The sequence below is a fragment of the Cyrtonyx montezumae genome, unplaced genomic scaffold (genome assembly GCF_038088225.1).
Source record: "Cyrtonyx montezumae isolate F1298 unplaced genomic scaffold, pur_monq_1.0 scaffold_2, whole genome shotgun sequence".
In the NCBI taxonomy this organism is placed as follows: Eukaryota; Metazoa; Chordata; class Aves; order Galliformes; family Odontophoridae; genus Cyrtonyx; species Cyrtonyx montezumae.
Genome location: NW_027071936.1, coordinates 52,328,603 through 52,352,023, shown reverse-complemented (window position 1 = coordinate 52,352,023; position 23,421 = coordinate 52,328,603). Strand labels below are relative to the sequence as shown.

At 38.1% G+C, this 23,421-nt stretch overlaps 1 protein-coding gene across 1 annotated transcript in view; it reads right to left on the bottom strand.

The window, feature by feature from the left end:
• Positions 1 to 19,879, bottom strand: part of ADGRA3 (adhesion G protein-coupled receptor A3) — a 53,938-nt gene extending 34,059 nt beyond the window's left edge. Inside the window, exons 1-2 of the mRNA XM_065735721.1 lie at positions 19,614 to 19,879; positions 7,381 to 7,452 (exon numbers count right to left, since the gene is read on the bottom strand). Coding sequence (XP_065591793.1) covers positions 7,381 to 7,452; positions 19,614 to 19,879 — 338 coding nt within the window. The remainder of the gene's footprint in view (positions 1 to 7,380; positions 7,453 to 19,613) is intronic.
• Positions 19,880 to 23,421: the final 3,542 nt, after the last annotated feature.

The following is a 23,421-nucleotide window of genomic DNA, read 5'->3' as shown; positions in this document are numbered from 1 at the left end:
CTTGAGGGCAAGGAAGAAAAATGATACTGTTCGTACTTAAAAGTTTTAATTTAAAAGCCATGCAACTCCCACTCGGAGAAAAAAATCTTGGCAGCATGCCTTGGAAATCCAGTAGTTCAGATTATCAGTGATCTTTAATTTAATTAATTCAAATCATAGTCCCTGATGCATCTCTCACTTAAATTTAACACTTCAGCAGAAAAACAAAAACAACACACAAAATTAAAAGCAAGAGTTTTACTATGACAGAAATCTATTTTGAATTAATTTATAAGTGACTAGTCTAGTTTTTACATAATATTTTGCTTTTTTCCTCCCTTACGAGGTCTTAAAAACAGGTCCAGAGGGATCATGAAACCAGAATTAACATTGTTTTTAAAAAAGAAATGCCAACACAATTGTCAGTTTTTCACAGTAGTTCTACAATGTATACTCCAATGTTTTGTAATAAGATAGCAAAGCATTAAACAAGCAATGTAAAACAAACAAGCAACCCAGAACCTCGAATATGGCAAGTGTTAGCATTTTCTCAACTTGCAACAACAGTCACAAAGTCTGTTGGTATTCTTCCCCCGCCCCTTAGCAGTCATTTGGAAGACAACTTGTGCGTTCATCTCTCAAAAAGCATTAACACATGGAAACTGTGAAATGCAGAAGACATCTAAAGTGCACAAAAATTACAACAGTGCTGACATGTCTGGCAGCTCTTCAGAAATAGTAAGAGATGTTGATGCATGAGCTGGTACAACTGCCAGGACTCTAGGATCTGTGATAGTTCCTAGAAGAAACAGCAGCTGTCGTTACACTAGTTGGAATCTCATGAAAGGGGTGGAGAACATAATCTCATCAAAAAAAGTTGTGTTCGACTTGGAGATTTTTTATTAAGTTTTTACTGCTTCTAAATACGTGTCAACAGAACTACAGTTTTTTGTAATTAGAATTTAATCATCTCATTCACTGATTTTAATCATTTTGTTAGGCAAAACGTAACCAACAGGATATACTTATCTATTTGATTTATTTGTCTAAATAAATGTTTATTTAAATACACAGAAATCCATTAGAAAGGCTTCAGCTGAGGATTTGCCGAGCTCGTAATTCTGTCCCAAAGCACAACTAAATCACATCAGCTGCTCCACTGTTGCATCCAGTCAAGTCCTGAAAACCTCAAAGGATGGAGATTTTGTTATGTAACTGTGCAACCTCTTCCACTATTAAACCGTTCTCATTATGAAGGACTTTCTCCTGTCCAGTTGAAAAAACCCTTTCCTCAAATATGTGATTAATTGGGCAAAGTTTTTGGCAAGAAGTTTGTGGCAAGTTCTGACAAGAAGAGACACTGAATACCTGACAATCAATCCTAATGTTATCTGGTTAAAATAAAAATATCAGTAAAAGAATACAATGTTTAACTATGGCTTGCCGTGTTAAAGAAAGAAAAAATTTTATTTCATTATAATTTAAACTGTATGTTTCTGCGTCCAGTTGTCTGAAATTAAAAGTGCACATATACATTACTTAGTTTTGAATACATATTATTTACAATTCATCATTTTCTGTCTCAAGACAATAAAGATTGTTTAAGTAATTACTAAAGCGTCCTGGAGGCATGAATGATACATACACAACTACTGAAATATGTAAATCATTTAGCTCTCAAGTACCACTGAACAATCATTTCTTTCTGAACGAAGGAGGGCATACTGGCTACCAAGGACTCATGTATGAAACATGCCTTTTCAAAAAGGACATAGATAAAGTTAGAAATTAGAAAAATACACTAATCGTTACATAAAGACAATGTCTCCCTCCTACAGCTCTATGGGATATACACAAAAGCTACAACCCAGAGCAGAAGCCCTAATTTTCCCCTTCAATAAGTTTCTACAGTATTTCCAACAGTTCAGAATAGTCCAAACTACTCAATTTCACAGCACAGTCTTTTCAGCAGACACCAAAGAAAAATTTTCTTGTCTAACTCATCTTTCAGAAATAGAGCTTCCAGAACTAAAGTTCAAGCAGAAAACAAGTTCCTGAATATCCATTAAACCTTTTTCTCTGTTCAGTAACATTCAAACAAGAAATACTGACATTCTCCAATCACTCATAAAGACCTTTTTTTTAAAAAAAAAATTCTAGTGCAAGCAGAACACAAAATCCACGCTCTGCAGCACCATTACAACAGAAACTAAAATCAGAAACTGTCACTGCCTGAAAAACTATTTTATTATTATTATTATTAATGTATTTCAGGTATCCGTATATATACATATAAATATATATGGATTAGCACTGATAAACAGGTGAAAGAAGACTGTCTATAAATCACACTTCTTTTATACTGTGTATTTTCCAAAATATACTAGTAAATCCTAAAAAACAAGTGGTAAGCCTTTGTTATTATTTGCACTTTAATAAATATCCAATTGTTCTGGTATCTAAATGTTTAACTAAAATCCACATCTGTCTCTTTCTCCTCTCTCCCTCAAGAGCAAGGACAAAAAGCACTTCTAACTAATCTTCCTTATCCATTCAAAGATCAACAGACTGCATCAGTTAAGCTGTCAGACTTTGGGTAATGCTATATAAGGTGAAGAACCTACATGATGAAAAATTCTTACAGTCTTGACAGGCAAGAAGTTACATCCACCACTAAATGGTAGGAAAACCATACCGATACAAAGTAGTAGCAAAGCCACTGAAGATTACAGCATTTAATATCCTTTGGTACAGACACTGATTACTCCTAAAATCCTGGAACTCTTTACTATTATTCAGCCATTAATTTCTCCTTACCAGAGTAATGTATCTATAGTATAATCATTTTCTACTATAACAAATAAACATTCCATCCTCCTCTTAAATAAAGCCTCTTATTTTGGTTTTCTTACCAGTATGTTTACAAAATAACGAGTAACTGAATTCTACATTTTCATAAATTAACAGATGAGCACAAAACCACAAAAAGAGTCAGAACTCCTATCTGTGGTGAGGAAGTTTCAGCACCAAGCTGTAAGCATTCTTTGCTTCTGAAGACACCATTTCCAATTAACAAGATGAGTATGCAGTACCACAAATCTGATATAAGCAAGGTATTCTTAAGCTATATAAAATTTAAAATTAAAAAAAAAAATCAAAACTGTTTATATAGAATGCCCTCCCACACTCAAAAATCATTCTGGGGAAAATAAAATTTAGTCAGTCTTATATCAAGCTATCTTTTTCACACAGCAGTTTTCATAAAATGATAATTCCCTCAATGAGAAGTGAGAAAAAATGATCTAAAATGCTTCAAGTTATAAACGATAGTTAAATGTGGAAGGTTAGTTAGTAGTTGCATCAATAGGTGACATGTTAATGCATATGACCACAGAAAATGTCTGACACAAGCAGGAAAATTAAAATAGACATATCTGAAAATTTTCTCAGTACTTAATGCATCCTGGATTACCTTAATAAATTTTCAGAAAATGAAATATATGAATATATATATATACATATATCCAGTACATATGTAATGATATTCTCCTTTCAAAACCATAAAGACAACGTTTCTTCTTTGTTTCTACTCCTTCTAGGTCACTGAATAAAGTTTTCCTCATCTCTAGTTCTACATTTTTTTGAATTAAAAAAGAAAGAATCCAGTGGGAAAACAAATTCATGATTTCTTAGGACAGAACAACAGCACTGAGAACAGCTTTGAGGTTTGAACAGAGACGGACTGTTAGGAGAATTGGGAGGGTGTTTCTGTTATGTCTGAAAAAGGCAGACACTTGAGCACTCCAACCTCTGCCAGCAGCGTTGAAGGCCAGAGAGAAACAGCATTCTGTACACGTACTCCCTGTTTTGAAGACAATAAATACATAGGCAGAAAAAGTCAAACTCTATCACCTTCTTCCTTTCGCTTTACCTGCCACATATGCACATATCAGAACTCTGTTACTATTGAGGTAATCATTTAATGAGGTATTTGAAGGAAACAGTACTTTTTCACAGAAGCATCCACCATTTTTTTCAAGTTACAATTCCCACATTTTAGAAAGTTGTCAGTATTAAGTTAATGCAAGAATATTATCATACTGTATATATGATATTATTAAATAATATTAAATCATTATCTTTTCATTTTCTTGAAAGAGAAAACAACAGCCTGCTCTTTAGGGAGAGTTGGCAAATGCTAATGTAAAAACCAAAGCTTTTGGAGAGATTGTTTTCATCAGTAGGAAAGTGACATGGCAAAGTGCAGAACCTCTACAACAGAAAAAAAAAAGAAAACAAACAAAAAAATAAAATATACATAAAATATCACATACCCAAAATTAATCCTTCTACTCAAGAAGGAAATCCAACATATGGGTGAAATTTTGCCAACACGTTTTTCCAAGCATATGATTAATGTTAGTGCTAATGTAAATGTTTCTCATTTTAAACATATCAGGAAGAAAAAAAAAAGGCAAAAAATTATTTTTGCTTTTGCTATAACTTTCATTTTGCATACTCAAGAGGCACAGTGAGACTCATGAGAGAAACACTACATTATTGTCTCAAAAAAACATCTCTACATCTATGTAAGCATACACCAGGCTGCAGAATAAATTCAAACAAACATATCATACAAACATAACTTCAAATTGTTTGCAGTAACTTCAAAGTGGAGGTTATAAGTAAAGAAGTATTTCATCACGTTCTCAAAAGATCAACGCAGAATTCAAGGATTAATAACTACGGTTATTTAATGAAGTCTCGATACCCTTCTAGAACGTGGCAGCTGCTAAACTTTCGATTTGAAAATTCAGAGATAAGGTGTAATTTCAAATTCTGCTGAATGTCAACTGTGGTACAGTACTCTTGTCTAGGCTACTGAATACCATGATGAAATATTTTCCCTAATAAACGGCAGCATATTCAACAAAACAAAGCTCAGTGAAGACTTGGTTTCTTTGGGCAAGGGTACCCTATTAGATTCAGTTCCCCCAGAAAATAAACCAAGGAATGACTTTTCAACTCTATTTCATAAAATATCCTATTACACGATTATACTTTGTCCTAAAGTTACATGGAATGGTCTTAAGAACACTTAAGGAAGAAAAATAAAAAGGAAAAGACAGTCATTAATGATTGGTATGTCATACCAGTTACTCCTTCCTTCATAATGAAGACACCTAACTCTCAATAAAAATTTGTTAGTGTTTTAAATTCTACACCAGCACACACAAAGTATGTTATCTCATTGAAATTAGAGAGCCACTTCATCTGAAAAGCTGCCTCATCCAGATCTCTCTAAAGGTGGAAAGCATGGTGGATTACTTACTGCTTTATTTTCCTTTTCTTGATAGAAGATATAAAAAGTAACCTAAAAAACCTTACAAGTGACCGATATTAAATGGAAGAACAATTAGTTCTGATTTCATTAAATAAAATTAAGATTTGGAGTCATAGAACAAATGCAAATGATCGTCTCAAACTAATTACAGTTTCAAGTATTTCCTGTCTGAAAATTGTAATGAGTTGCAAAAACTAAGAATTGTCAGCAGATGCTTTTATTACCCAGAGTAACAATGCCAAAATAACGTGTAAAGATCTAGAATGCTGTCCCTGCTGATAACCTTGCCTCCTTGGCACAAAAGCTTATTTCTACAATAAAGTTCATCTGTCACTGTAGCAGACATATCTTTTTCTCCTAGCACATGGGGGGTGGAATGACAGAAGTATTTGAATTTATTTAGGCCAGGTGACTGGGATTGCAGCCTTCAAGTTTCAGAGGATGAATAAAATACTTTTAATCCCCTGAAGCCAAAAAACTTTGGAACTCTTCCTAGATGCTGCAAGATGATTATGAAACTGGCTACTTTCCCAGTCAAATGGCCTAGAAAAATCCCTATCTCTAAAGTTTCTGCTTGCTCCCAGGTAGATCAACCTGCCAATCCTGACCTTCTATCAGCCGAAAAAAAAGCTGACTATAACAGAAGCTACAATGCTTTTTTATCCCACAGGTGATATATCATCTGAAAGGGAAAGTGAAAACAGGAAGCAAAAGAAGTTAAAGAGGTTATTCCCATCGGGCTCACTCCCATTTTTCCCCACATATATGATATTTATGGGGATTGTAAAATAACAAGGAAAACTGTTAACATACATGCCAGTAACAAACTGACAGCACATATACCCTCTTTTAGAGGTTAGAATACATTTGCTTACCCTGGAAAAGTCACAGAATTGTCAGGATTAGAAGGGACCTTTAAAGGTCACAGAAAGATGGTTTGAGTTGGAAGGGACCTTTCAGATCATATAGTTCCAACTCCACATGCTATAGACAAGGACATCTCCCACTGGATCACGTTGCTATCCAGCCTGGCCTTGAATGCTTCCAGCGAGGAGGCATCCACAACCTTGCTGGGAAACCTGTTTCAGTGCCTTACTATTCTCAGGGTAAAGTTCTTCCCATTATCTAGTCTAAATCTACCCTTATCCGGTTTAAAATCATTTCCGCTTTCCCAACCACTACACGCCCTTCTAAAAAGTCCCTCCCCAGCTTCCCTGTAGGCACCGTTCAGGTACTGTATGGTAATCGAGTCCAACTCCCCTGAAATGATCAGGGACACCTACAGCTACATCATGTTGTTCAGAGCCCAATACAGCCTGATCAAGGAAAGGGCATCCACCACACCTCTGGGCAATCCATTCCAGTGCCATACCACACTTATTTAAAAAAAGAAAAAAAACAAAAACAAAAACAAATTTTTTCATAATTCCAATAAAAATATCCCCTCTTCTACTTTGAAAGGATTTTTCCACATCCTATCACAACTGATCCTATTAAAGATTCCACCTCCTTCTCTCCTATATAGCCTCCCCTTATATTCCAAAAGGCCACTATCAGGCCTCCTCAGAACCTTTTCTTCTCCAGCTGAACAGTCCCAGGTTTCTTAGCCTCACCTCGGGGGAGGTGTTCTACTTCAGTCATTTTTGCAGGCCTCCTCCAGACATACTCCAAAAGGTCACATCTCCCTGTATGAGGTTGTGCTCAATCCCACCATTGATGTCACTGATGAATTTTTGGGGTTGGCTGGCCATTCTTGTTTTTCGTTTGATTTATGCCAGTGGTGTTTCTTTGGTTGGTGATTTGGGTGTATTTTTTTTGTGGTTTTTTTTTGCATTTTTTCCATTTACACCTAGTTTCACAGTTGCAGTTTTTGCAAAGTTCCCTTTCTTCTGTTATACAAAACTTATTCGTATTAGTGCTTAACTATGTTAACTCCGCAATCACAAAATGTTACAATCAAACAAAACAGAAATACATCTTGATACAAGAGTAATTAATGAAATAAACAGAATATAACTGTTTTTCTGAAGTGAAATATATTTTTAAGAAGCACTTACAATCTTTCAAGAAGGTTTAATCCAGAGAAGGAACAATTCTTCAGCTCTGTTATTTTATTGTTGCTCAGAATCCTGTAAACAAGAATAAAAAAGAACATTGTATTACAAATTGAATAACAGAATTATGTGCTAAATTATTTGTTAAATAAGCTGAGCAGTCTTTCTATCCATTACTTCTTGCTTTTTGAAGGACCACATGTAACCGCAAATTTCTCCTTCCATACAGTACCTGTCTCAAACAGCAGTCATCTGCAAAGGCAAGTTATCCGCAAGACATGAAACCTCAAGGATGCTTCTTTACTTAGAAGGTGATACTTTCTATTTCTATCACATTTTTTCCTATTTTCCTTCTGAAACCATTTTTGAATATTCTGGCATCCAAAACACTCCTTAGCAAAGGGTTTTACAAGAACCTCAATTTCCTTTGTTTTCATCATGACTCCTATCAGCTTCCTTTAGTTCACCCCCTTACAGCACGGAAGCAAGCAGTGATCAATCCATATCTATACTCTCTTTCTCATGTACAGTTGTGCTGAGACCCAGACTGGCTATTGCCAGATGGGGAAGACTGATATTTTCCTTTATTACTTCTCTCACAAAAGTCATTTTGTGCCTTCTTAATAGTGTCTGAGCTTTTTCTAGTTTTATTATATTCAAATTTTGAGACAAGACTACCAAAACTGAAATAGCACCGGAGGCTTGGAAAAGTTAGAAACTTATATAGTGATGTAACAATGTTTTATTTTTTTGCCTACTGTTCTCCTAGCAATTCTTAACACTTGGTCTGAATTTACCACTTGTACTGAAAACTGAAGTATGCTGGTCAGCTCAGTGCCAGCGTCTCACCTACGAAGATGGAATTGCTGTTGCCAACAAGTTTTTTTACTTCTCTAATGTGCTGCTTCTCCCATTTTGCTGCCCAGTCATTGTTTTCAAGAACTTCTGAAATCCATCAATTTATCCTCATCGTTATTAACTTAAATTGCTACCCCAAAAACCCTCTTTCACAGGTCACTAACAAATATGTTATACCTTTCAGGTCTGAGACTCCAGTCCATTGAGGATGCTGACCATTTACTTCCACATTTGCTCTCATCTTTTAACAATTTAGCTACTGATACAATGTTTTCTCATTTTATGCTGACATTTTTCTTCAAAAGCCTTTGGCAAGGGACTGCAAGATGCCTTTTAGAAAATCTCCTATGTCTTACTCCATCAACTGGATCATCTTTGTCAATATTTTGCTGATAGTGAAGAACTCCATAGCTTTGGGGGGGAAGTATTTCCCACAACAGGATATGTAAGTTCATTCTAAGTGCAACTTCAGACATTCATCATTTGACTTTTTCCATCCCCGAGTTCTTCTAAAAGCTCTCCAGTGAACACCACCTCATCCTGTAAAATTTATTCACTCTGTCAATCTGTTCCATAACTTCTTCTACAGTCACTTCAGTTTCTGACAGATCCTCTATCAGACGTGTCCTGCAGATCCCGCAAGTCCGTTCTCTTCCTCACTTGTACCAATTACATCCTCAGGCTGGATCACGCTGCTTCAGCACTAACAACTGCCACTAGGAGATTTTTTCCACTCTGCTACATCTTTCAGATATCCTTTACAGTAGCAATAAAAACAAACACACCTTTCCTCCAACGCATAAAATTTATTACCTGATGACAAGGTTTAGTACTTCTAAACACATCAAGAATAAACTAAAGTACAGAGATACCTTCTATGAAAACAGCATCATTTTGGCATAGCCATATATTACACTGAGAACTCTGGAGAAGAAAACTACTTAAAGATTGCCACAAGCATCTATGGTTTCAACAAACTGTGCAGGCAGTTTTTTTGTCTCAAAGCTCTGGCTTTGAGTCAGTATCCCTTAATCACACACATATACACAGGATCTAGACAACTGAACAATTTTTGTGAAGTTTTCTAAGAATCCTTCATTCTGACAGGCAGGTTTGACAATTCTTGAAGCTAAAACTGAATCAGCCAACCAACGTAATAGTTGTGATGCTTAAAGGAGATCCTATCTTCTCTTCTCCTCTGCCAGTTATGCCTCTTATTTCTGAAGCTGATCTCAAGTCATTTCTGGTGACTACACTCCATAAGCAACATTAAACTGCAGAAACAGCCAAACATCTTACACGATATTAATTCACAGATCTACTGCAGAAGTGTGTTCAGCACAGTACTCCAAACAGCCAGTCAGTTCTGGGTGAAAACCGATCAGAGGAATGATGGAAAGGTAAATGTGTAAGAAAAATGCCTATTTTTAAAAGAATGCCAATAAATTTGTGGTTAAGCGTGCCTATAACGCATGTAACACCCACCAGAGTGTCAAGCTAAGAAGAAAATTCACTATTGCAAAAAAATAAAATAAAAAAATAATTGCATGGTCAGGTGCAGAATTTACTTCACAGGAAGGAAACAAGGAAAACTGCCCCTCGCCTGCTTCTGTGATTACCTGAATGACTCAACAAATAATATAAATACGCACACAAACTTGGCAAGTTTCAAAGACAGACGTACAAGTCAAAAAATCATGGGTGATCTCCTCACATCAAGGAAGACCCAAAACAGAGCAGAATTAAAATTACATATTTCTGAGACAAGTTTGGTAAAGCATTATGCTGATATTTTACTAGTAAAAGCAAAAGAAAAAGAATAATAAAAAAACATCTTTGACATGGAATGCCCAAAGAACTATTAACGTTTAACTGGACTGTTACAATCACTACACCTTAATGTCTTGAAGCTACTCTTACTTTTACTCTCAGAAAGGTTTCAGTCTAAGCAGAATTAGGTAGGAGGGTAGAGGATTCATTTTACAATCTAAACCAATTTTAGCATAGCACACAATTTCTTCCACATTTTCCTGCTCCAGAAACATACACAGAAAGAAAATGAATAAAGTGAAATGAATATAGGAGCTTATAAAAAACCTCATTATTACTTACTGCAAACAGAATATAAGGCATAACAGCCTTCAAGAAAAAAAAGAAAAAAAGTCTGATTTAGACCCATTGTTAAAAAGAAAAGAAAGAAAAAATATGAGGGGTAGAAAACATACAAGTCAACACCAGCAAGCAAACTATAGTCACTGGTGGCACAAAAATCTTATGTGTTTTAGTTGTAACTGACTTTATTTTGTAATCTAATTACTTGTAGTTCTTCCAGAAAAAAATAAACTAATTAATTAACAGCTATTTAAGATGGAACAGCTTCAAAAGTAGCTATAAGTGAGTAAACTAAATTTAAACTAAATAAAAAGAACAATTCTGTTTTAAAAAAATCAGTTTTCTGATACTGCCTATAAATTACAGGCCTACAGTAGAAGCCTTTGAATATCTGAGTACTAGGTAAATTTGTCTCTGGAGTGTGATGTACAAATTATAGTCAGCCTGATTTAGTATTTTCTGCGGAAGCTGTTAGTTGCTCAGCCATAAAGGTTTAGTACAATAAATGGTAGATTTTACAACACTCCATATAACCCAAGACATTTCATCATACTTAATGCTGTAAGTGTAATCTTTAAAAAATGCAGTTTAAAACTTGCTATTAATATACTTTGTCTATACATTATTAGAAGTGTTTAGGGATGTGGCATAACACAACAAAATAATATAAAGCACTCATTTCAAAGTAGACATTTTATATCCACTTTTATAATTCCTGTGCTTTAATGTACAGTAAAATGATGGACTACTCTGTACCACTTAGATACAGTCAATTATTTGTAAACAATAATAATTTTAAGTTATCAGTTTAAGAATATAATTCTTCCTAATAGGGAAGTAGTTGTCAAAATACCTAAACTTTTCCAACATTAAGAAGTTTAAAGGGAAAAAACACAGAAAGATAGAGAAATCTCACTCATTCTTATCTTGAACTCTTCTGTAACAAGTGACCCAACAACAGAAATGATGCATCTGGAGGATTTATGAACAGGTTCCCATAGCCAAGCATCACCAATGCACTGTATATCTCATAAGCTGCAGATCATATACTGTCTGGTTTGGGTGGGTTTTTTTGTTTGTTTGTTTGATTTTTATTTTTCTAAAAGATGAAAGAAATTTGCATGAATCAAATGTATTTAACTTGTACACTACCCATCCTCTGTGCAAGAATAAAAACTGTGATGTGGAACGACCACATGCAAATATACATCACAACCTTAACAGAAAAAGGCAGCTGAAAACGAGGTTCTAGACTATGTCTCAGAGTCATCTTAAACTATTTCCCCTTTCCTCGGAATGCAATGGCTCTAAAGAGGTAACCTGAAACAATGCAACACAGTACCAATTCTCTCTCCATAGAAAAATAAAAGAGAAAGGCTACACCACATTTTCACTCATCCGATGAACAGTGCTGAAGTTTTACTTATCAATTATAGCTTAGTTTGAAAAGCCTTGCTTTCACTTTACTCCAGAGCTTAGTAAAACTCTGAAAAGGAACTTACCTCTGACTCAATAATTGGAAGATCTTTAGCAACAGATGCCCAATTGCTACTGTGCAAAACACTTTCATGACTTACGAGCAAAGTTGCTGCCATCAGCCATTTCTTTATGATAGAGCAATAAAAGGGGTGGGGGGAATAAAAATCAAGGCTTGTTTTTACCTTTGGAATGAGGAAATAAATTGTATGCAAAAAGTTTTGTTCTAATAAAACTACTACTGCTAAGCTAGGAGTCAGCTAGTCAGGAATTCATCTCCAAATTTCACAAACGAATCCCTTCATAGGATGCAACTGAAATACACAAATCCAGTGACTACAAAAGAGGCAAAAGGATCTCCAAGAAGTACAAAGATTGGAAGATGGTGTAACTTTTAGCTAAATGTTGAGGTAGCTTTCAAAACACAATTAAAGAGACACAAAAAGAGAGGCAGGAAGCAGAAAGCAGATCGTTTCATGGCAATAGTTGTAAACTCTAAGGACTGTGAAAGTGGCCACCAGTAATAACTAGGCTAAAATAACCATCTGTACTGTCCTTTCTGTTGAAAGCAGTGAACATGGAAAAACAAATATTTTTAAAAACTCATCCTGTAGAAGCTGTGACTTAGCAATGACATAAAAACAATATTTTTCAACATTTAGTAGTTTGCCTTCTCGACAGGTACTGGTGTCAAAAGCAAAGCAACATCAAATAATATACTGATCAGATCAGGAACAATACTTGCTTAAAAGTAAACCCTGAAATGAAAACAAAAATGAAAACTGGAAATGTATTAACTTCATATGAAGTAATGACTAACCTCTACTTTTCCTGCATAATCCCAGTGTCTTTAATTTATAAAGACAATGATGCACATTCTGTATGCTGCATGCTTTATGCTACATGCTGAAGGCTGCATGCTTTATTCCCTACATTTAAGGAGAGGTATCTTGATTTCTAGTGAAATATGGTGCACATCACTGGAATTAGTAACAACAACAAAAAAATACTAAATGAAAAGCATCTTGGAAAAAGAGAGACAAAGCAGAATGCAACAGTGAATAGCAACACTGCTGAAAATAATACTACCATGGCAAGAAATTATAAGCTTTACAACCAAACCTCTCTGGTACTTAGCCTAGGCAGGAAAGCCTACCTAGGACAGAAAGCCAGGAGTACAAAGCAGCATCCAGCTTTTTCCCCACACTGGGTTGCTGGTCCTAAAGCTAACCAAAAGCACTGGTAAACTAACCCTGTGACGACGTCCTCAAAAACTTGCCTCCAAGTTCTCTTTCAAACCCTCTGCATCGGTAACATCTGCATCAGTTTAAGAGATTATAGACTTCTGCTGCAATCCTTGTGCCTTACTCCCCTTCCTTGTGCTCCTTCCCACCTTTCCGCTGTCCAACAGATGCACATTTTTTAGGACTCTTTTGCATTTCAGTGCAAGCTTACCCTGCTCCTCTCACCTCCATATATATGGAGCAGCATGGTTCTCTTTACAGGAGACATTTACAGGCACACACAAGCCTAGCCAGACCCTCTTAACTTAAGCTGCTACAGCCAATATGTTCTCTAAGTCCTATCACAGAAGTATTAATTATAGCATACGCTGTCAAACCCACAGTCTCATGTATTTATATTCCCAGTGAGTACATTACCTGATAAGAAAGTGCTTTGTCTAGACACGATTTGTCTAGACATGTTTGCAGGTACTTCCTGCAAACTGCTAACATCCAGATACACTTGCACAAAAATTTACATCATAACCCTACAGAAGTTAACAGGTTTGGAATAGTTTAGCTCCTCAAACTCACTGCTTATGGAGCCATACAAAGAAGGAAGAGCAAGCCACCCACAGAGCCAGAACCTGCAGATGAAGGTACACTCCCAGCACGCCTGCCTGAGCAGCAGCTTTTCAGTCAACTAACACGGATATCACTTTCTGCTGTCAGCAGTGAGACTTCACTTTCATGTTCTTTGCTCCAGACCATCGCTGTGACAGAAGCAAGGCAGGCAGGATAAAGTGGCTCCCATTCTCCAGCACAGAGCTGTAACACCTACTAACTGCCAGCCACAGGAAGGGGCAGGTTTAACAAGAACATCAACACTGTTGTGAAGTCTCCTTTTGAGGGCTGCTGTTGCCCTCAGACGCGGACTCTGAGGCAGTACATAGGGTTAAGATCTTTCTGACAGGATCATTTTAGAAATCTGAACTCCTGGCCAAATTCTGCCAATTGTTACATTTCAGGGTTAAACAACACAGGTTAACTCAATCAATGAGCTTCCTAATTTGACAGAAAAGTCTTGTTCATTTCCTCAGGTGGCAATATCACATCACGTGGACAAATGCAGAACAGTTTTGTAGGGTACTGTTGGGTGATCCATTTCCTCGTGGCAACCAGTTCCTAATTCTACAAAGATTGCCTTAGTAACTTCTCTATTTCCAAGGATTCTTGCTCACCTCTCACTAAATCAGCTCTACCCCCATCACATCTTATTTACTCTACTTTCACTGCTTCCAAAGCCCTCCTGATCTTCATAACCAACATACCCAGGCAAAGAAGCTCCCCTTTCCCTCACCCCTCCCCAGCTTCTAGCCCACCCTTAAGAGCTCCAGCACCCCAGTCACACTGACTATCTGTGGGACCGTATCGCTTTGTGTGCTGGAAATGCATATGTCCTTGCTGAAGGAGGAGCAATGCACAGAAACAGTAATGTGAAGTACATATGGGACCAATTAAATTCTAAAAAAAATCTGATCTTATATCTCCCAACTTATTTTAAATTTAAAAAAATGAGACCTAAAAAGTGAACAAACTGCAAGAAAAAAGGAATGAGACATGAAGTTGTTCACTCCTCATTCATCAGTGCAGCACAAAATCTACTTGTGTTTCCTCAACTTCTAAATGCAAAGCCTTAGGATTTTGTAGATTTGTAGAACAAAATCAGACATACTACTGATCAACAACGAACAAAACAAAAAAAAGAAAAAATTATTAGTCCTGAAGATGAACTTACTAATTCCTGAGGCTAAATACTGAACACACTGAAATGTATGTATAAAGGGCACTGCATATATGGCTATCTTTTGGGGCAATAAAAGGTTCCAGGCAATTCTACATAAATATTTTAGCTCCAAAAATTGCAAAATTGAATTTTGCCTCACTACAAAATTTTAAATTTATTCTCCAGGATTTTGTAGAATTTACCTCTACCATCTCAATATTCTGTAATAACAACCCCACAATGATCAATCAGTGTTGAAATAAGTTATAAACTGAAACGTCATTTTATTTTCAACATGAATTGCTATCTCCTCAACAAGCTAAAAAAATGTACACAAATGATTGGTATATATTGTATAGATACACAAGAATACAAGCCTAACAGAAAATGAAACACCACCACCAATTCTTGCTGGTAGGATGGCACTGGTAAATAGTGGATGTGCCAGCTCTCAAGTACCACACTGCCTCCGTATTGCCATGTACTATTGAGAAACACATTTTGCACAGTTCATGTATCCAATGACTGAAGAAAATTTTAAGATAAGTTTTAATGGGAGTTATTAGCCTTTTGTGTCTTCAAAAAATGTTATCACTGTTGAAGTTATTAGTACAGAGCACTTACAACAGTCTCAGATAGACTGCATTAACAAAAAGGGGATTAGCTGTCAAGAGTACCATTCAAGTTAATAATGGAAATGTACTTTAAAAGAAAGAAGAGGGAAACTTCCACTGAATACATTTACTGTGCCAGTTTTTCCTGCTTGACAATTTTTTTGTAAAGGACACTTTTTCTAACACATAATAAAGGCTCTACAAAGGAAAGCAAATTAATCAAAACAGTTTAGCAAAGCAGCGACAATGCCTTAAAAAAGACAGTATTAATAACTGTAAACAGAAGTCACCATATAATAACAATACACTTTATTTTTAGAACTTGAAGAGTCCATTTACAGCAAGTAGGAAAAAATTACTCATGTAACTACACACAGTGACTGTAATTACAGTGCAATCACACGCTGTGATAGGAGTGATTCCTTGTGACGCAAGTGACCTTTTGCTAGGAAATGCTGAGAGTTTAGGAGTTTGTGTTAAAAAATGGAAAGGCTTCAAAGGTACTTGGAAGGGCAAATAAATGAGATGCTTAATGGATGTATTTTGATACTGTTATATTTGGATATTTGGAAAATGGGCAAGAAATGTCACATTTTTAGATGTTTCTCAGCAGCAATCCAGTTAACCATATCTTTGAACAGCTCTGAACACAAATGCAGGCAGATGCTAGGGCTTGTAAACGCTAATACTTGCAAGCGCAAATATTGATATTCATTTGTTCCATTCACAGCATGTGGCTAAGAAAAGCTGTTTGCAGATCAGGAAAGCTCCTGTCTCAGTTCATTACTAAATGTACATGTATTTCCCCCATTCATTTACATTCCTATAGGATAACTTCTATGTAAATCAGTGACTAAAATTCTCAACACGGATTTTAAGTTCATTGGCTTGTCTTCAGTGGGATAGCACTCTGTTAATCAGAGGAAGTTGTGAAATCATCAGTTGAGCTTGCATCAAAGAAACAGCAGTGGTTATCTTATCTCAAACCTCTACTGCACGAGGTATAGCATGCTCCTGTTCCTTACTTAAACGTGAATCACAGCAGTGACTTCAGTATCTAGTGAAATATAGTAGACAAAGAATGAAGTTACATTCACCCGGTTATATTATCTTCACACCAAAAGCATCTCATCTGGCCGGTTAAACTACAAAGGTCAAAGCAATCTGTGGATGTTCATGTACGTACACCCTTCATTTGCATCCCAAGCACTTTTTATTATGTAAGGCTACAAGTCCCTTCCTTGGCCATAGCTAAAGGTCAAATTTCAAGGTGAATGTGAATAACTGCTTAGTGAAGCACTAGCTAATTCTAATTAGACTCTAAAGGAATCTCAATTTACAGTCGTAAATCCTAAACTTTATTTATCCTCCTGTACAACTCTCTCTACACTTTAACACACTTAATTTGAGTGTTTGCTTTCCTTCTTCAACCACAACACAAACCTACTTTATCCTTCATTAATTGAAATTGTTATGATTTTTTTTCCTGAATTGGAACTACAGATTCTAAGTACTTGTAACCAGTATTGACCTAAATTACTACAGCGATGAAAGGTTTTGTGGCAAAAAAAAAGCCAGTCCTTTCCTAAGTTGTGACCTTGCCAAACCTACCAACACCATTATTAACCACCAACTACAGCAACATGCAAGAATGAATGAGCCTAGCCAGCAACCTCAGGTGCAAACTTCCTCATCCTTATTTCCACTGATTCTTCTTTTGCTCACATTTTAGACTTTTATCCTCAAAAATACATCAGAAGGAAAAATACAGAGGTGGAAATGCTAAATGCACAGCAGTTCATCTACTGAAAGTGTAAGAGTTTGAACAGCGATGAGGATAGAATCAGGATTCTCAAGAATATAATCACTTGAGTCCTTCTAGCTCACTCCCTGAAAAATCATACATTGTTTTATATAAAACTGTATAAAAGTCTTCATATTTAAAATTACTTTGTGCAAAATAAAAGCCAACATAAAAGAAAATTAACTGAAGTAAAACACAGCTGATTTACAAAACAGTGATCTATTTTCAGCTACTTATCTCTGCAGTGATTCACTAATCCTGCAAAATCACTAAAACTATAATAGAAGTAGGACTTATCTTAATAGAAGAATCCCACAAGAATCAAGATTCAAGATAATTCAGGGCAGCTTGACTCTAATCAGAAAGCCTTCCACTACCCACCAACCACTGCAGTTCCAAATATCAGCTTGGAAAAAAAAAAGTAATTTTGGAAAAAAGATTAGATAACAATTAACCCAGCCACTATTAAACAAACAACATGGTAGTGAAACTGCACATAATGGGACACGGCAACCCAACTCATAAATCACCAACATTTTCTAACCAGGTTAACGCTGACTCAGTAAAACGATCTCAGAGATATGCAAAGTTATACTTCAGAAATGAAAAAAACTGAAAGATCCCCAAACACAACAGCCACTGTGACCACTCAGAAAAATCAGAAGCAACACTTTAATAATCTTTGTCTAACATTTAAGTAGAATTTCAAAGTGTGAATTCACATTGATTGTATCAGCACAGTTATGATACTTACTAGAGAAAACAGCAAGAAACAATGTGTTTTCCAGTTAAGCAATTTAAAAAGTTAGGAGTATTGAAAAGAAAATCTGTTTCAGAAGTATTTCTGAACTTCAAAGGCTGGTTAGAAGTGAAAGCAACTAATTACTGCATGAAGATGCTCTAGATAATGAAGGAGTATGAAGAATCAAAATGAAATGAATTCTTCCAAATTCTTCTGTCACTGCAATTAGGAACAAAGGTCCATTCACAGCAAGGATGCTAGATTTGATGTCTGCTTGTCTTTCACAGCAATCACAGCTGTGACTCCAAGCTTTCTGAATCAAAAGACCCCCACTGTCAACTTCAGCATATCACCCAGACTAACACATACTTTTATCTTTTTATTTTGTGGATAATACTGTATTTTTAACAGCTTATCAGCTGTATTGCACTTACAGCTAACAAAGACCAAATTCAATCTGTTGATCAAAGAACTGTCACCTTTCACTTTTTTCTCTCTACTTCAGAAACTTCACATATTTCTGGTCATTTCTTACAGGTCATTTGGAAACATTCTGATCCCTTGCAAACTGACAAGCTAAGAGCAACTACCCCAGCTCCTCTTTTTTGGCCTTCTCTTTTCCCACTGAGTGGCCCAAACCATTATGACTGGTGTACACATCTCACTCTAACTCCCCAAGCAAGCCCTCCCACCGGGTTTAAGTACTGTGAAAGTTTGCAAAGTCAACAGTCAAACTGTTGCTCTCGTGACAAAAGTACATTTAGAGAAATGGATCTGATAAGAGCATCTCTAGAAGAGGGTTACAAAAATGATCCAAGGAATGATCCACCTCTCCTGTGAGGACAGGTTGGGAGAGCTGGGGCTGTTTAATCTGGAAGTGACCTGATAGTATACTTGATAGCTTTGAAGTGACCTGATAGCACCTTTTCAGTATCTAAAGGGAACCTAGAAGAAGGAAGAGGACACTCTTTAGCACGGTCTGTGATTACAGGACAAGGGCAAATGGTTTCAAACAAAGAGATTTACACTGGGTATAAAGAAAAAGTTGTTTACAAGAAGAGTGGTGGGGTACTGGAACAGGCTGTGCAGAGATGTGGTGGATGTCCCATTCCTGGAGACATTCCTTCCAGCAAAGTAAGGAAGCATATTAAGCTATAGTCTCTTTTCATCAACTTTCCTGCATGCTGCTAAATCACACTTGAGTCCTCCCACAGAAGCACAGGCTGCCTAAAAAAAAGAAGATAGCTTTTTTTGGCCATCACTTATGAAATTCAGAGTTACTGCACAGTTTCGGTTAATGTCTCACGAAGAAAAGAAAAACAAACAAAAAAAGCCAGCAACTTGCAAAGTCTTCCTGTGAAGAGCAACACGTTTCTTAGTTTGGACTAAGCTGCGCGTCCTGCTTGAAACTTCCTATTCAAATGGATGAGCTCGGATCAAGCCCACGTAGAAACAACACGCCTGAACGGAAACCAAAGAAGGACGGTGCCGGGAGCACGGGGACGATGCACGGTGGGCTGGGACCGCCCCGCACAGCCCCCCAGCGCCCGCACAGCACTTCACGAACCGCTTCCCAACCCCCCCCTACCCCACAAACCACCATCCCCGGGACCATACTCACAGCGTGACCGTCCGGTTGGGCAGCGCCTCGGGAGGCAGGACGTGAGCGAGCTCCAGGTTGCTGCACACCACCTTCACCTCCAGCGGGCCGCCAGCCGCCGCTTTGCCGGAGCTTTTGGGGCGCCCGTCGTACTTACAGCCCGGGGGCAGCGCGGTGCCGCCGCCTCTCAGCGCCGCCAGGAGAAGGAGCGCGGCCAGGAGGCGCGCAGAGCGGCGGGCACGGGGGCGAAGCGGGCGGCACGGAGCGCGGCGGAGCGGGCGCAGCATGGCGCTCGGGGCCCCGCTCCGCTCCTCCGGGAGGTGCCGGATGGGAGAGGAGCGAGCAGGGAGCGCGACTCGCCGGGGCCTCAGCTCCGCGGGGGCGGCGCTAGGCGCGGCCGCAGCTCCGCCGCCATGCGGTGCCGGGGGGTGGCGGACCGGAGCTGCCGCCGCCGCCGCCCTCGTCTTTGTGTTGGGGCCGAGAGGGCCCCGCGCAGCGGCACCAGCGCCGCCTTCCGCCGGTGTGAGAGCCCCACGGCAGCGCGCCCGCCGGGCCCCGGCCTCGCTGCGCAAGCGCCGCCGCCGTGGCGGTCCTCACCGCGCATGCGCGTCTCCGGCTAAGGGGGTGCGGCGGAGTGGCGCGGCTCTCCGGAGGAGAGATGGGCGACGGGTGAGGCGCGATGGGTCCGGGGCTGCCCCTCAGTGAGCACGGCGTATTCTGCTGCGCGGGCAATGGCTTCATTTCAAGCGGCCCTTGGGTCCCCAGACATTCTGTGGGACACTCATGTTGCCCTTGTAGGGCAGTGCAGTTTGCCTCCGTGCTCCGCGCTCTGGATCCTTGGTCTGACAGGAGTGGCTGCTTGCCATCGTGCTTCCTGGAAAAAGGATAACCTGGTGCCTGGGCACTAAATAGCCCTCAGTGCCATAAGGTGGGGCATCTTGCAAAGTTGCACATCATCCCTGTGGAAATGAGGTAACGTTCTGGCTTTATAGCTGAAGAGCTATAAAGGATGGTAAAAGTCATTTTGGTAACCTCGATCTCGAGTGTTAAACAAAAAAAAACAAAAAACAAACAAAAAAAAAACACCTTACCTACAGTGTATCTTTTTATTGCACACTTGGGATTGCTTTTCTAAGTGTATTCAGGTCATGTTTTCACTTTTCTCTGTAGCCAGGACAGCCTGGCATAAACACCTTCATGCCAATGGAAGACAAAATTCTCAGTACATTTCCACCAGTCTGTCTGGGGCTAGCAAAATAACTGTTATGTAACCTGCAATGAAGTTACAAGATCTGTCAGCGACTCATTTTAAAAGCTGAATGGAGAGCGCATCGGAAGTTGTTGGTCCCTGACTCAAAAAGCCCCCCAACCTTGTAGCAGAGTGCTGGCAAAGAGCATCCTTCAAAATACCTGCTGTACCACAGAAATGCAATACTCCTTATTGGCAATAACAGCTTTCAAAATGAGGCCAACAAAATCTTTAACGTACAGTTTCCTTGATTAATGTGGAACTCCTCTGGTTGCAGCCTAGTTTTAAATGCAGCCTAATAAAAGATATGGGCAAAGAATAGGGATTGTGGATGAGGCAGATGGAATGTGGTTTCTACAACAGCATCACATTTTACTTGGGCATGTTGTAGATACTCTTTAGCTATCATGTACTTTACCTACCATTGTGCTTCTCTTTTCATTTGTCTGCCTTCTTACATATCAAAATGGAGACTGTCCCAATTAATGAAGTTGTTGACCAGCATACACAAAGGCTATGGCTTCTTAAGAGTTAGCATTAGTCACTGAGTCATTCAGCAGGACCAACCTGATCTGAATCAAAATGCCAGGCCAAAATTACACTTGAGCTAAAGTAGGTCAGGGCACAAAATACAAAATTAACAATGTTCGTGCCCTTGTGTTGCTATTGTGCCAACTAAAAGGAAATTAATATATCTGTTTAGCATATAGCTCAGCAGTATTAAGTTAATTTTTCTGCTTAGGCCTTTGTTGTAAACAAATTCAAACCGCAGAGTGAAATTCTATAGGATCAGTGTTATGCATCGCTTTTGGTCCGACACCAGGGGTTTAAAAGCGGGATATACTCTATACTTTTTTCCTCAGAGATAGTGCTGAGTTAAACTGCTCTTCCTGTTTTCTACTTTCTTTTGATAAACTTCAGCTATGTCAGTTCCATGGTGTGGTACACTACACAGCTGTATAAAATCTTTGTGCTGGGTGAAGCATGAGTGAAGATCAGCATGGAGACAAGTCCTCACCACTACTTTTCATATTAATGTCATGACTGTTTCCATTCTTTTTAATTTATAGATTAACATGTTGTGCTTGATTTTCTCAACTATCTGCTCTGTTCTTACTGTTCCGAGATCACCCCTACTAAGATCTCTAACTGTGCACTGCAGTTGCAAAGCTCCTACCATTTAAAATGATACTTCTGTTTAAAGTGGTACTGTTAAAACCCTGAAGTGTTTTCTGTTGATTTTTATTCTGTTTCCTTCTCTTAGTTACTTTGTTTCTGCAGTGAATCTAATCCCAGGGTATAGAGTTCCTCACCTGTTTTAAAAAGGCTTGAAGGATTTAAGCAAAAGATGGTTCTTGGAGGCTTTTGCTTTTACCCTCTTTCCTCCTTAGTGCAAATATGACAGTTCCATTCTGAGCTAAAAGATTTGAGAAAACATTGTTTTCACATTAACTTAGAAAAGCTTTTAATCCAAAACATATGTTCCACTGGAATCCCTTAACATATTTCAAGTGGTTTTTGTTCCTGTTATTTTTTCATTTTTTGGGGAGCTGAAATATACTTTTTTCAAGCTTATTAGATCACTACCTGTATTGTAGTTGTGGTCTAAGGATGAGATTATGTTCACAGATGCTTCAAAAACCAGAAAGTCCTGTTCCTCTTGGATTTTCCACACCTGTCTAGCTTTAGGTTATATATTCTCCCTTGCTCTACCTGTGGTAGTAATCTGATTGTACAGTAAACAATAAACAGATTCAACCCAACAACTAACCTATTATTTAAAAAAAAAAAAAAAAACTTTTTTCCTGATTTTCTGTCAAATTATGGAGCTGAGTCAGCTCGGGACAGGATTAAAGTAGTGCCAGAACTGGAGCAAGTTGAGAACACTAGCAAAGAGAGTACAACCTTCTCCCTTGGCAGCAAAGTAAGCTGGAATGTGGAACTTCAGAGACAAGATTTGTAGGGGTAGGCAACGTCTTTTATTATAGTAGCTGGTACAGCTGCAAAAAAAAGAAGGCAAACTGTACCCCAGACTCACAGAATATAGCTGAAATAGCAACTACTCCAAAGATGCAAAGTATTTCTTCAATTTTTGATTCTTTTTCTAAGAGTGAAGAAAACCTTCAACTTTCTTTCCCTCAATCTCTTAATTTTCTGTCAGTGTTGGTAATCTTGTTGTTACTGGCAGTGCTTTGCTTGAGGTGATGCTTAAGCTTTTTTGAATGTGTTTTGCTTCCAGATTGCAAACAAGTACCCTCTATGCTTTTTTGTTGTTTTTGTTAAATTACCCCTAATACAGTTATGTTTTGTTTGCTACAGCAATTGCCAAGGAAAAGGAAGCATTTGGTTGCCCTTAGCTATGTTTGCAGTACTGTGGTTATTTATTATTCCAAGTAGACAGAGGTGATGATAACTGCTGGCAAATGCTGGCTTGCTATTAACCACTAAATCCAGTGGGTACAGAGTCACCTTTATACAGCAAGTAGTTCTTACATAGCTGCAGGTGTTATTATTACATTCCTGCTTCTGTCAGTTCACTTGCTTAGACCAAGCTCTGCTTGTGACAAATACAGACGTTCT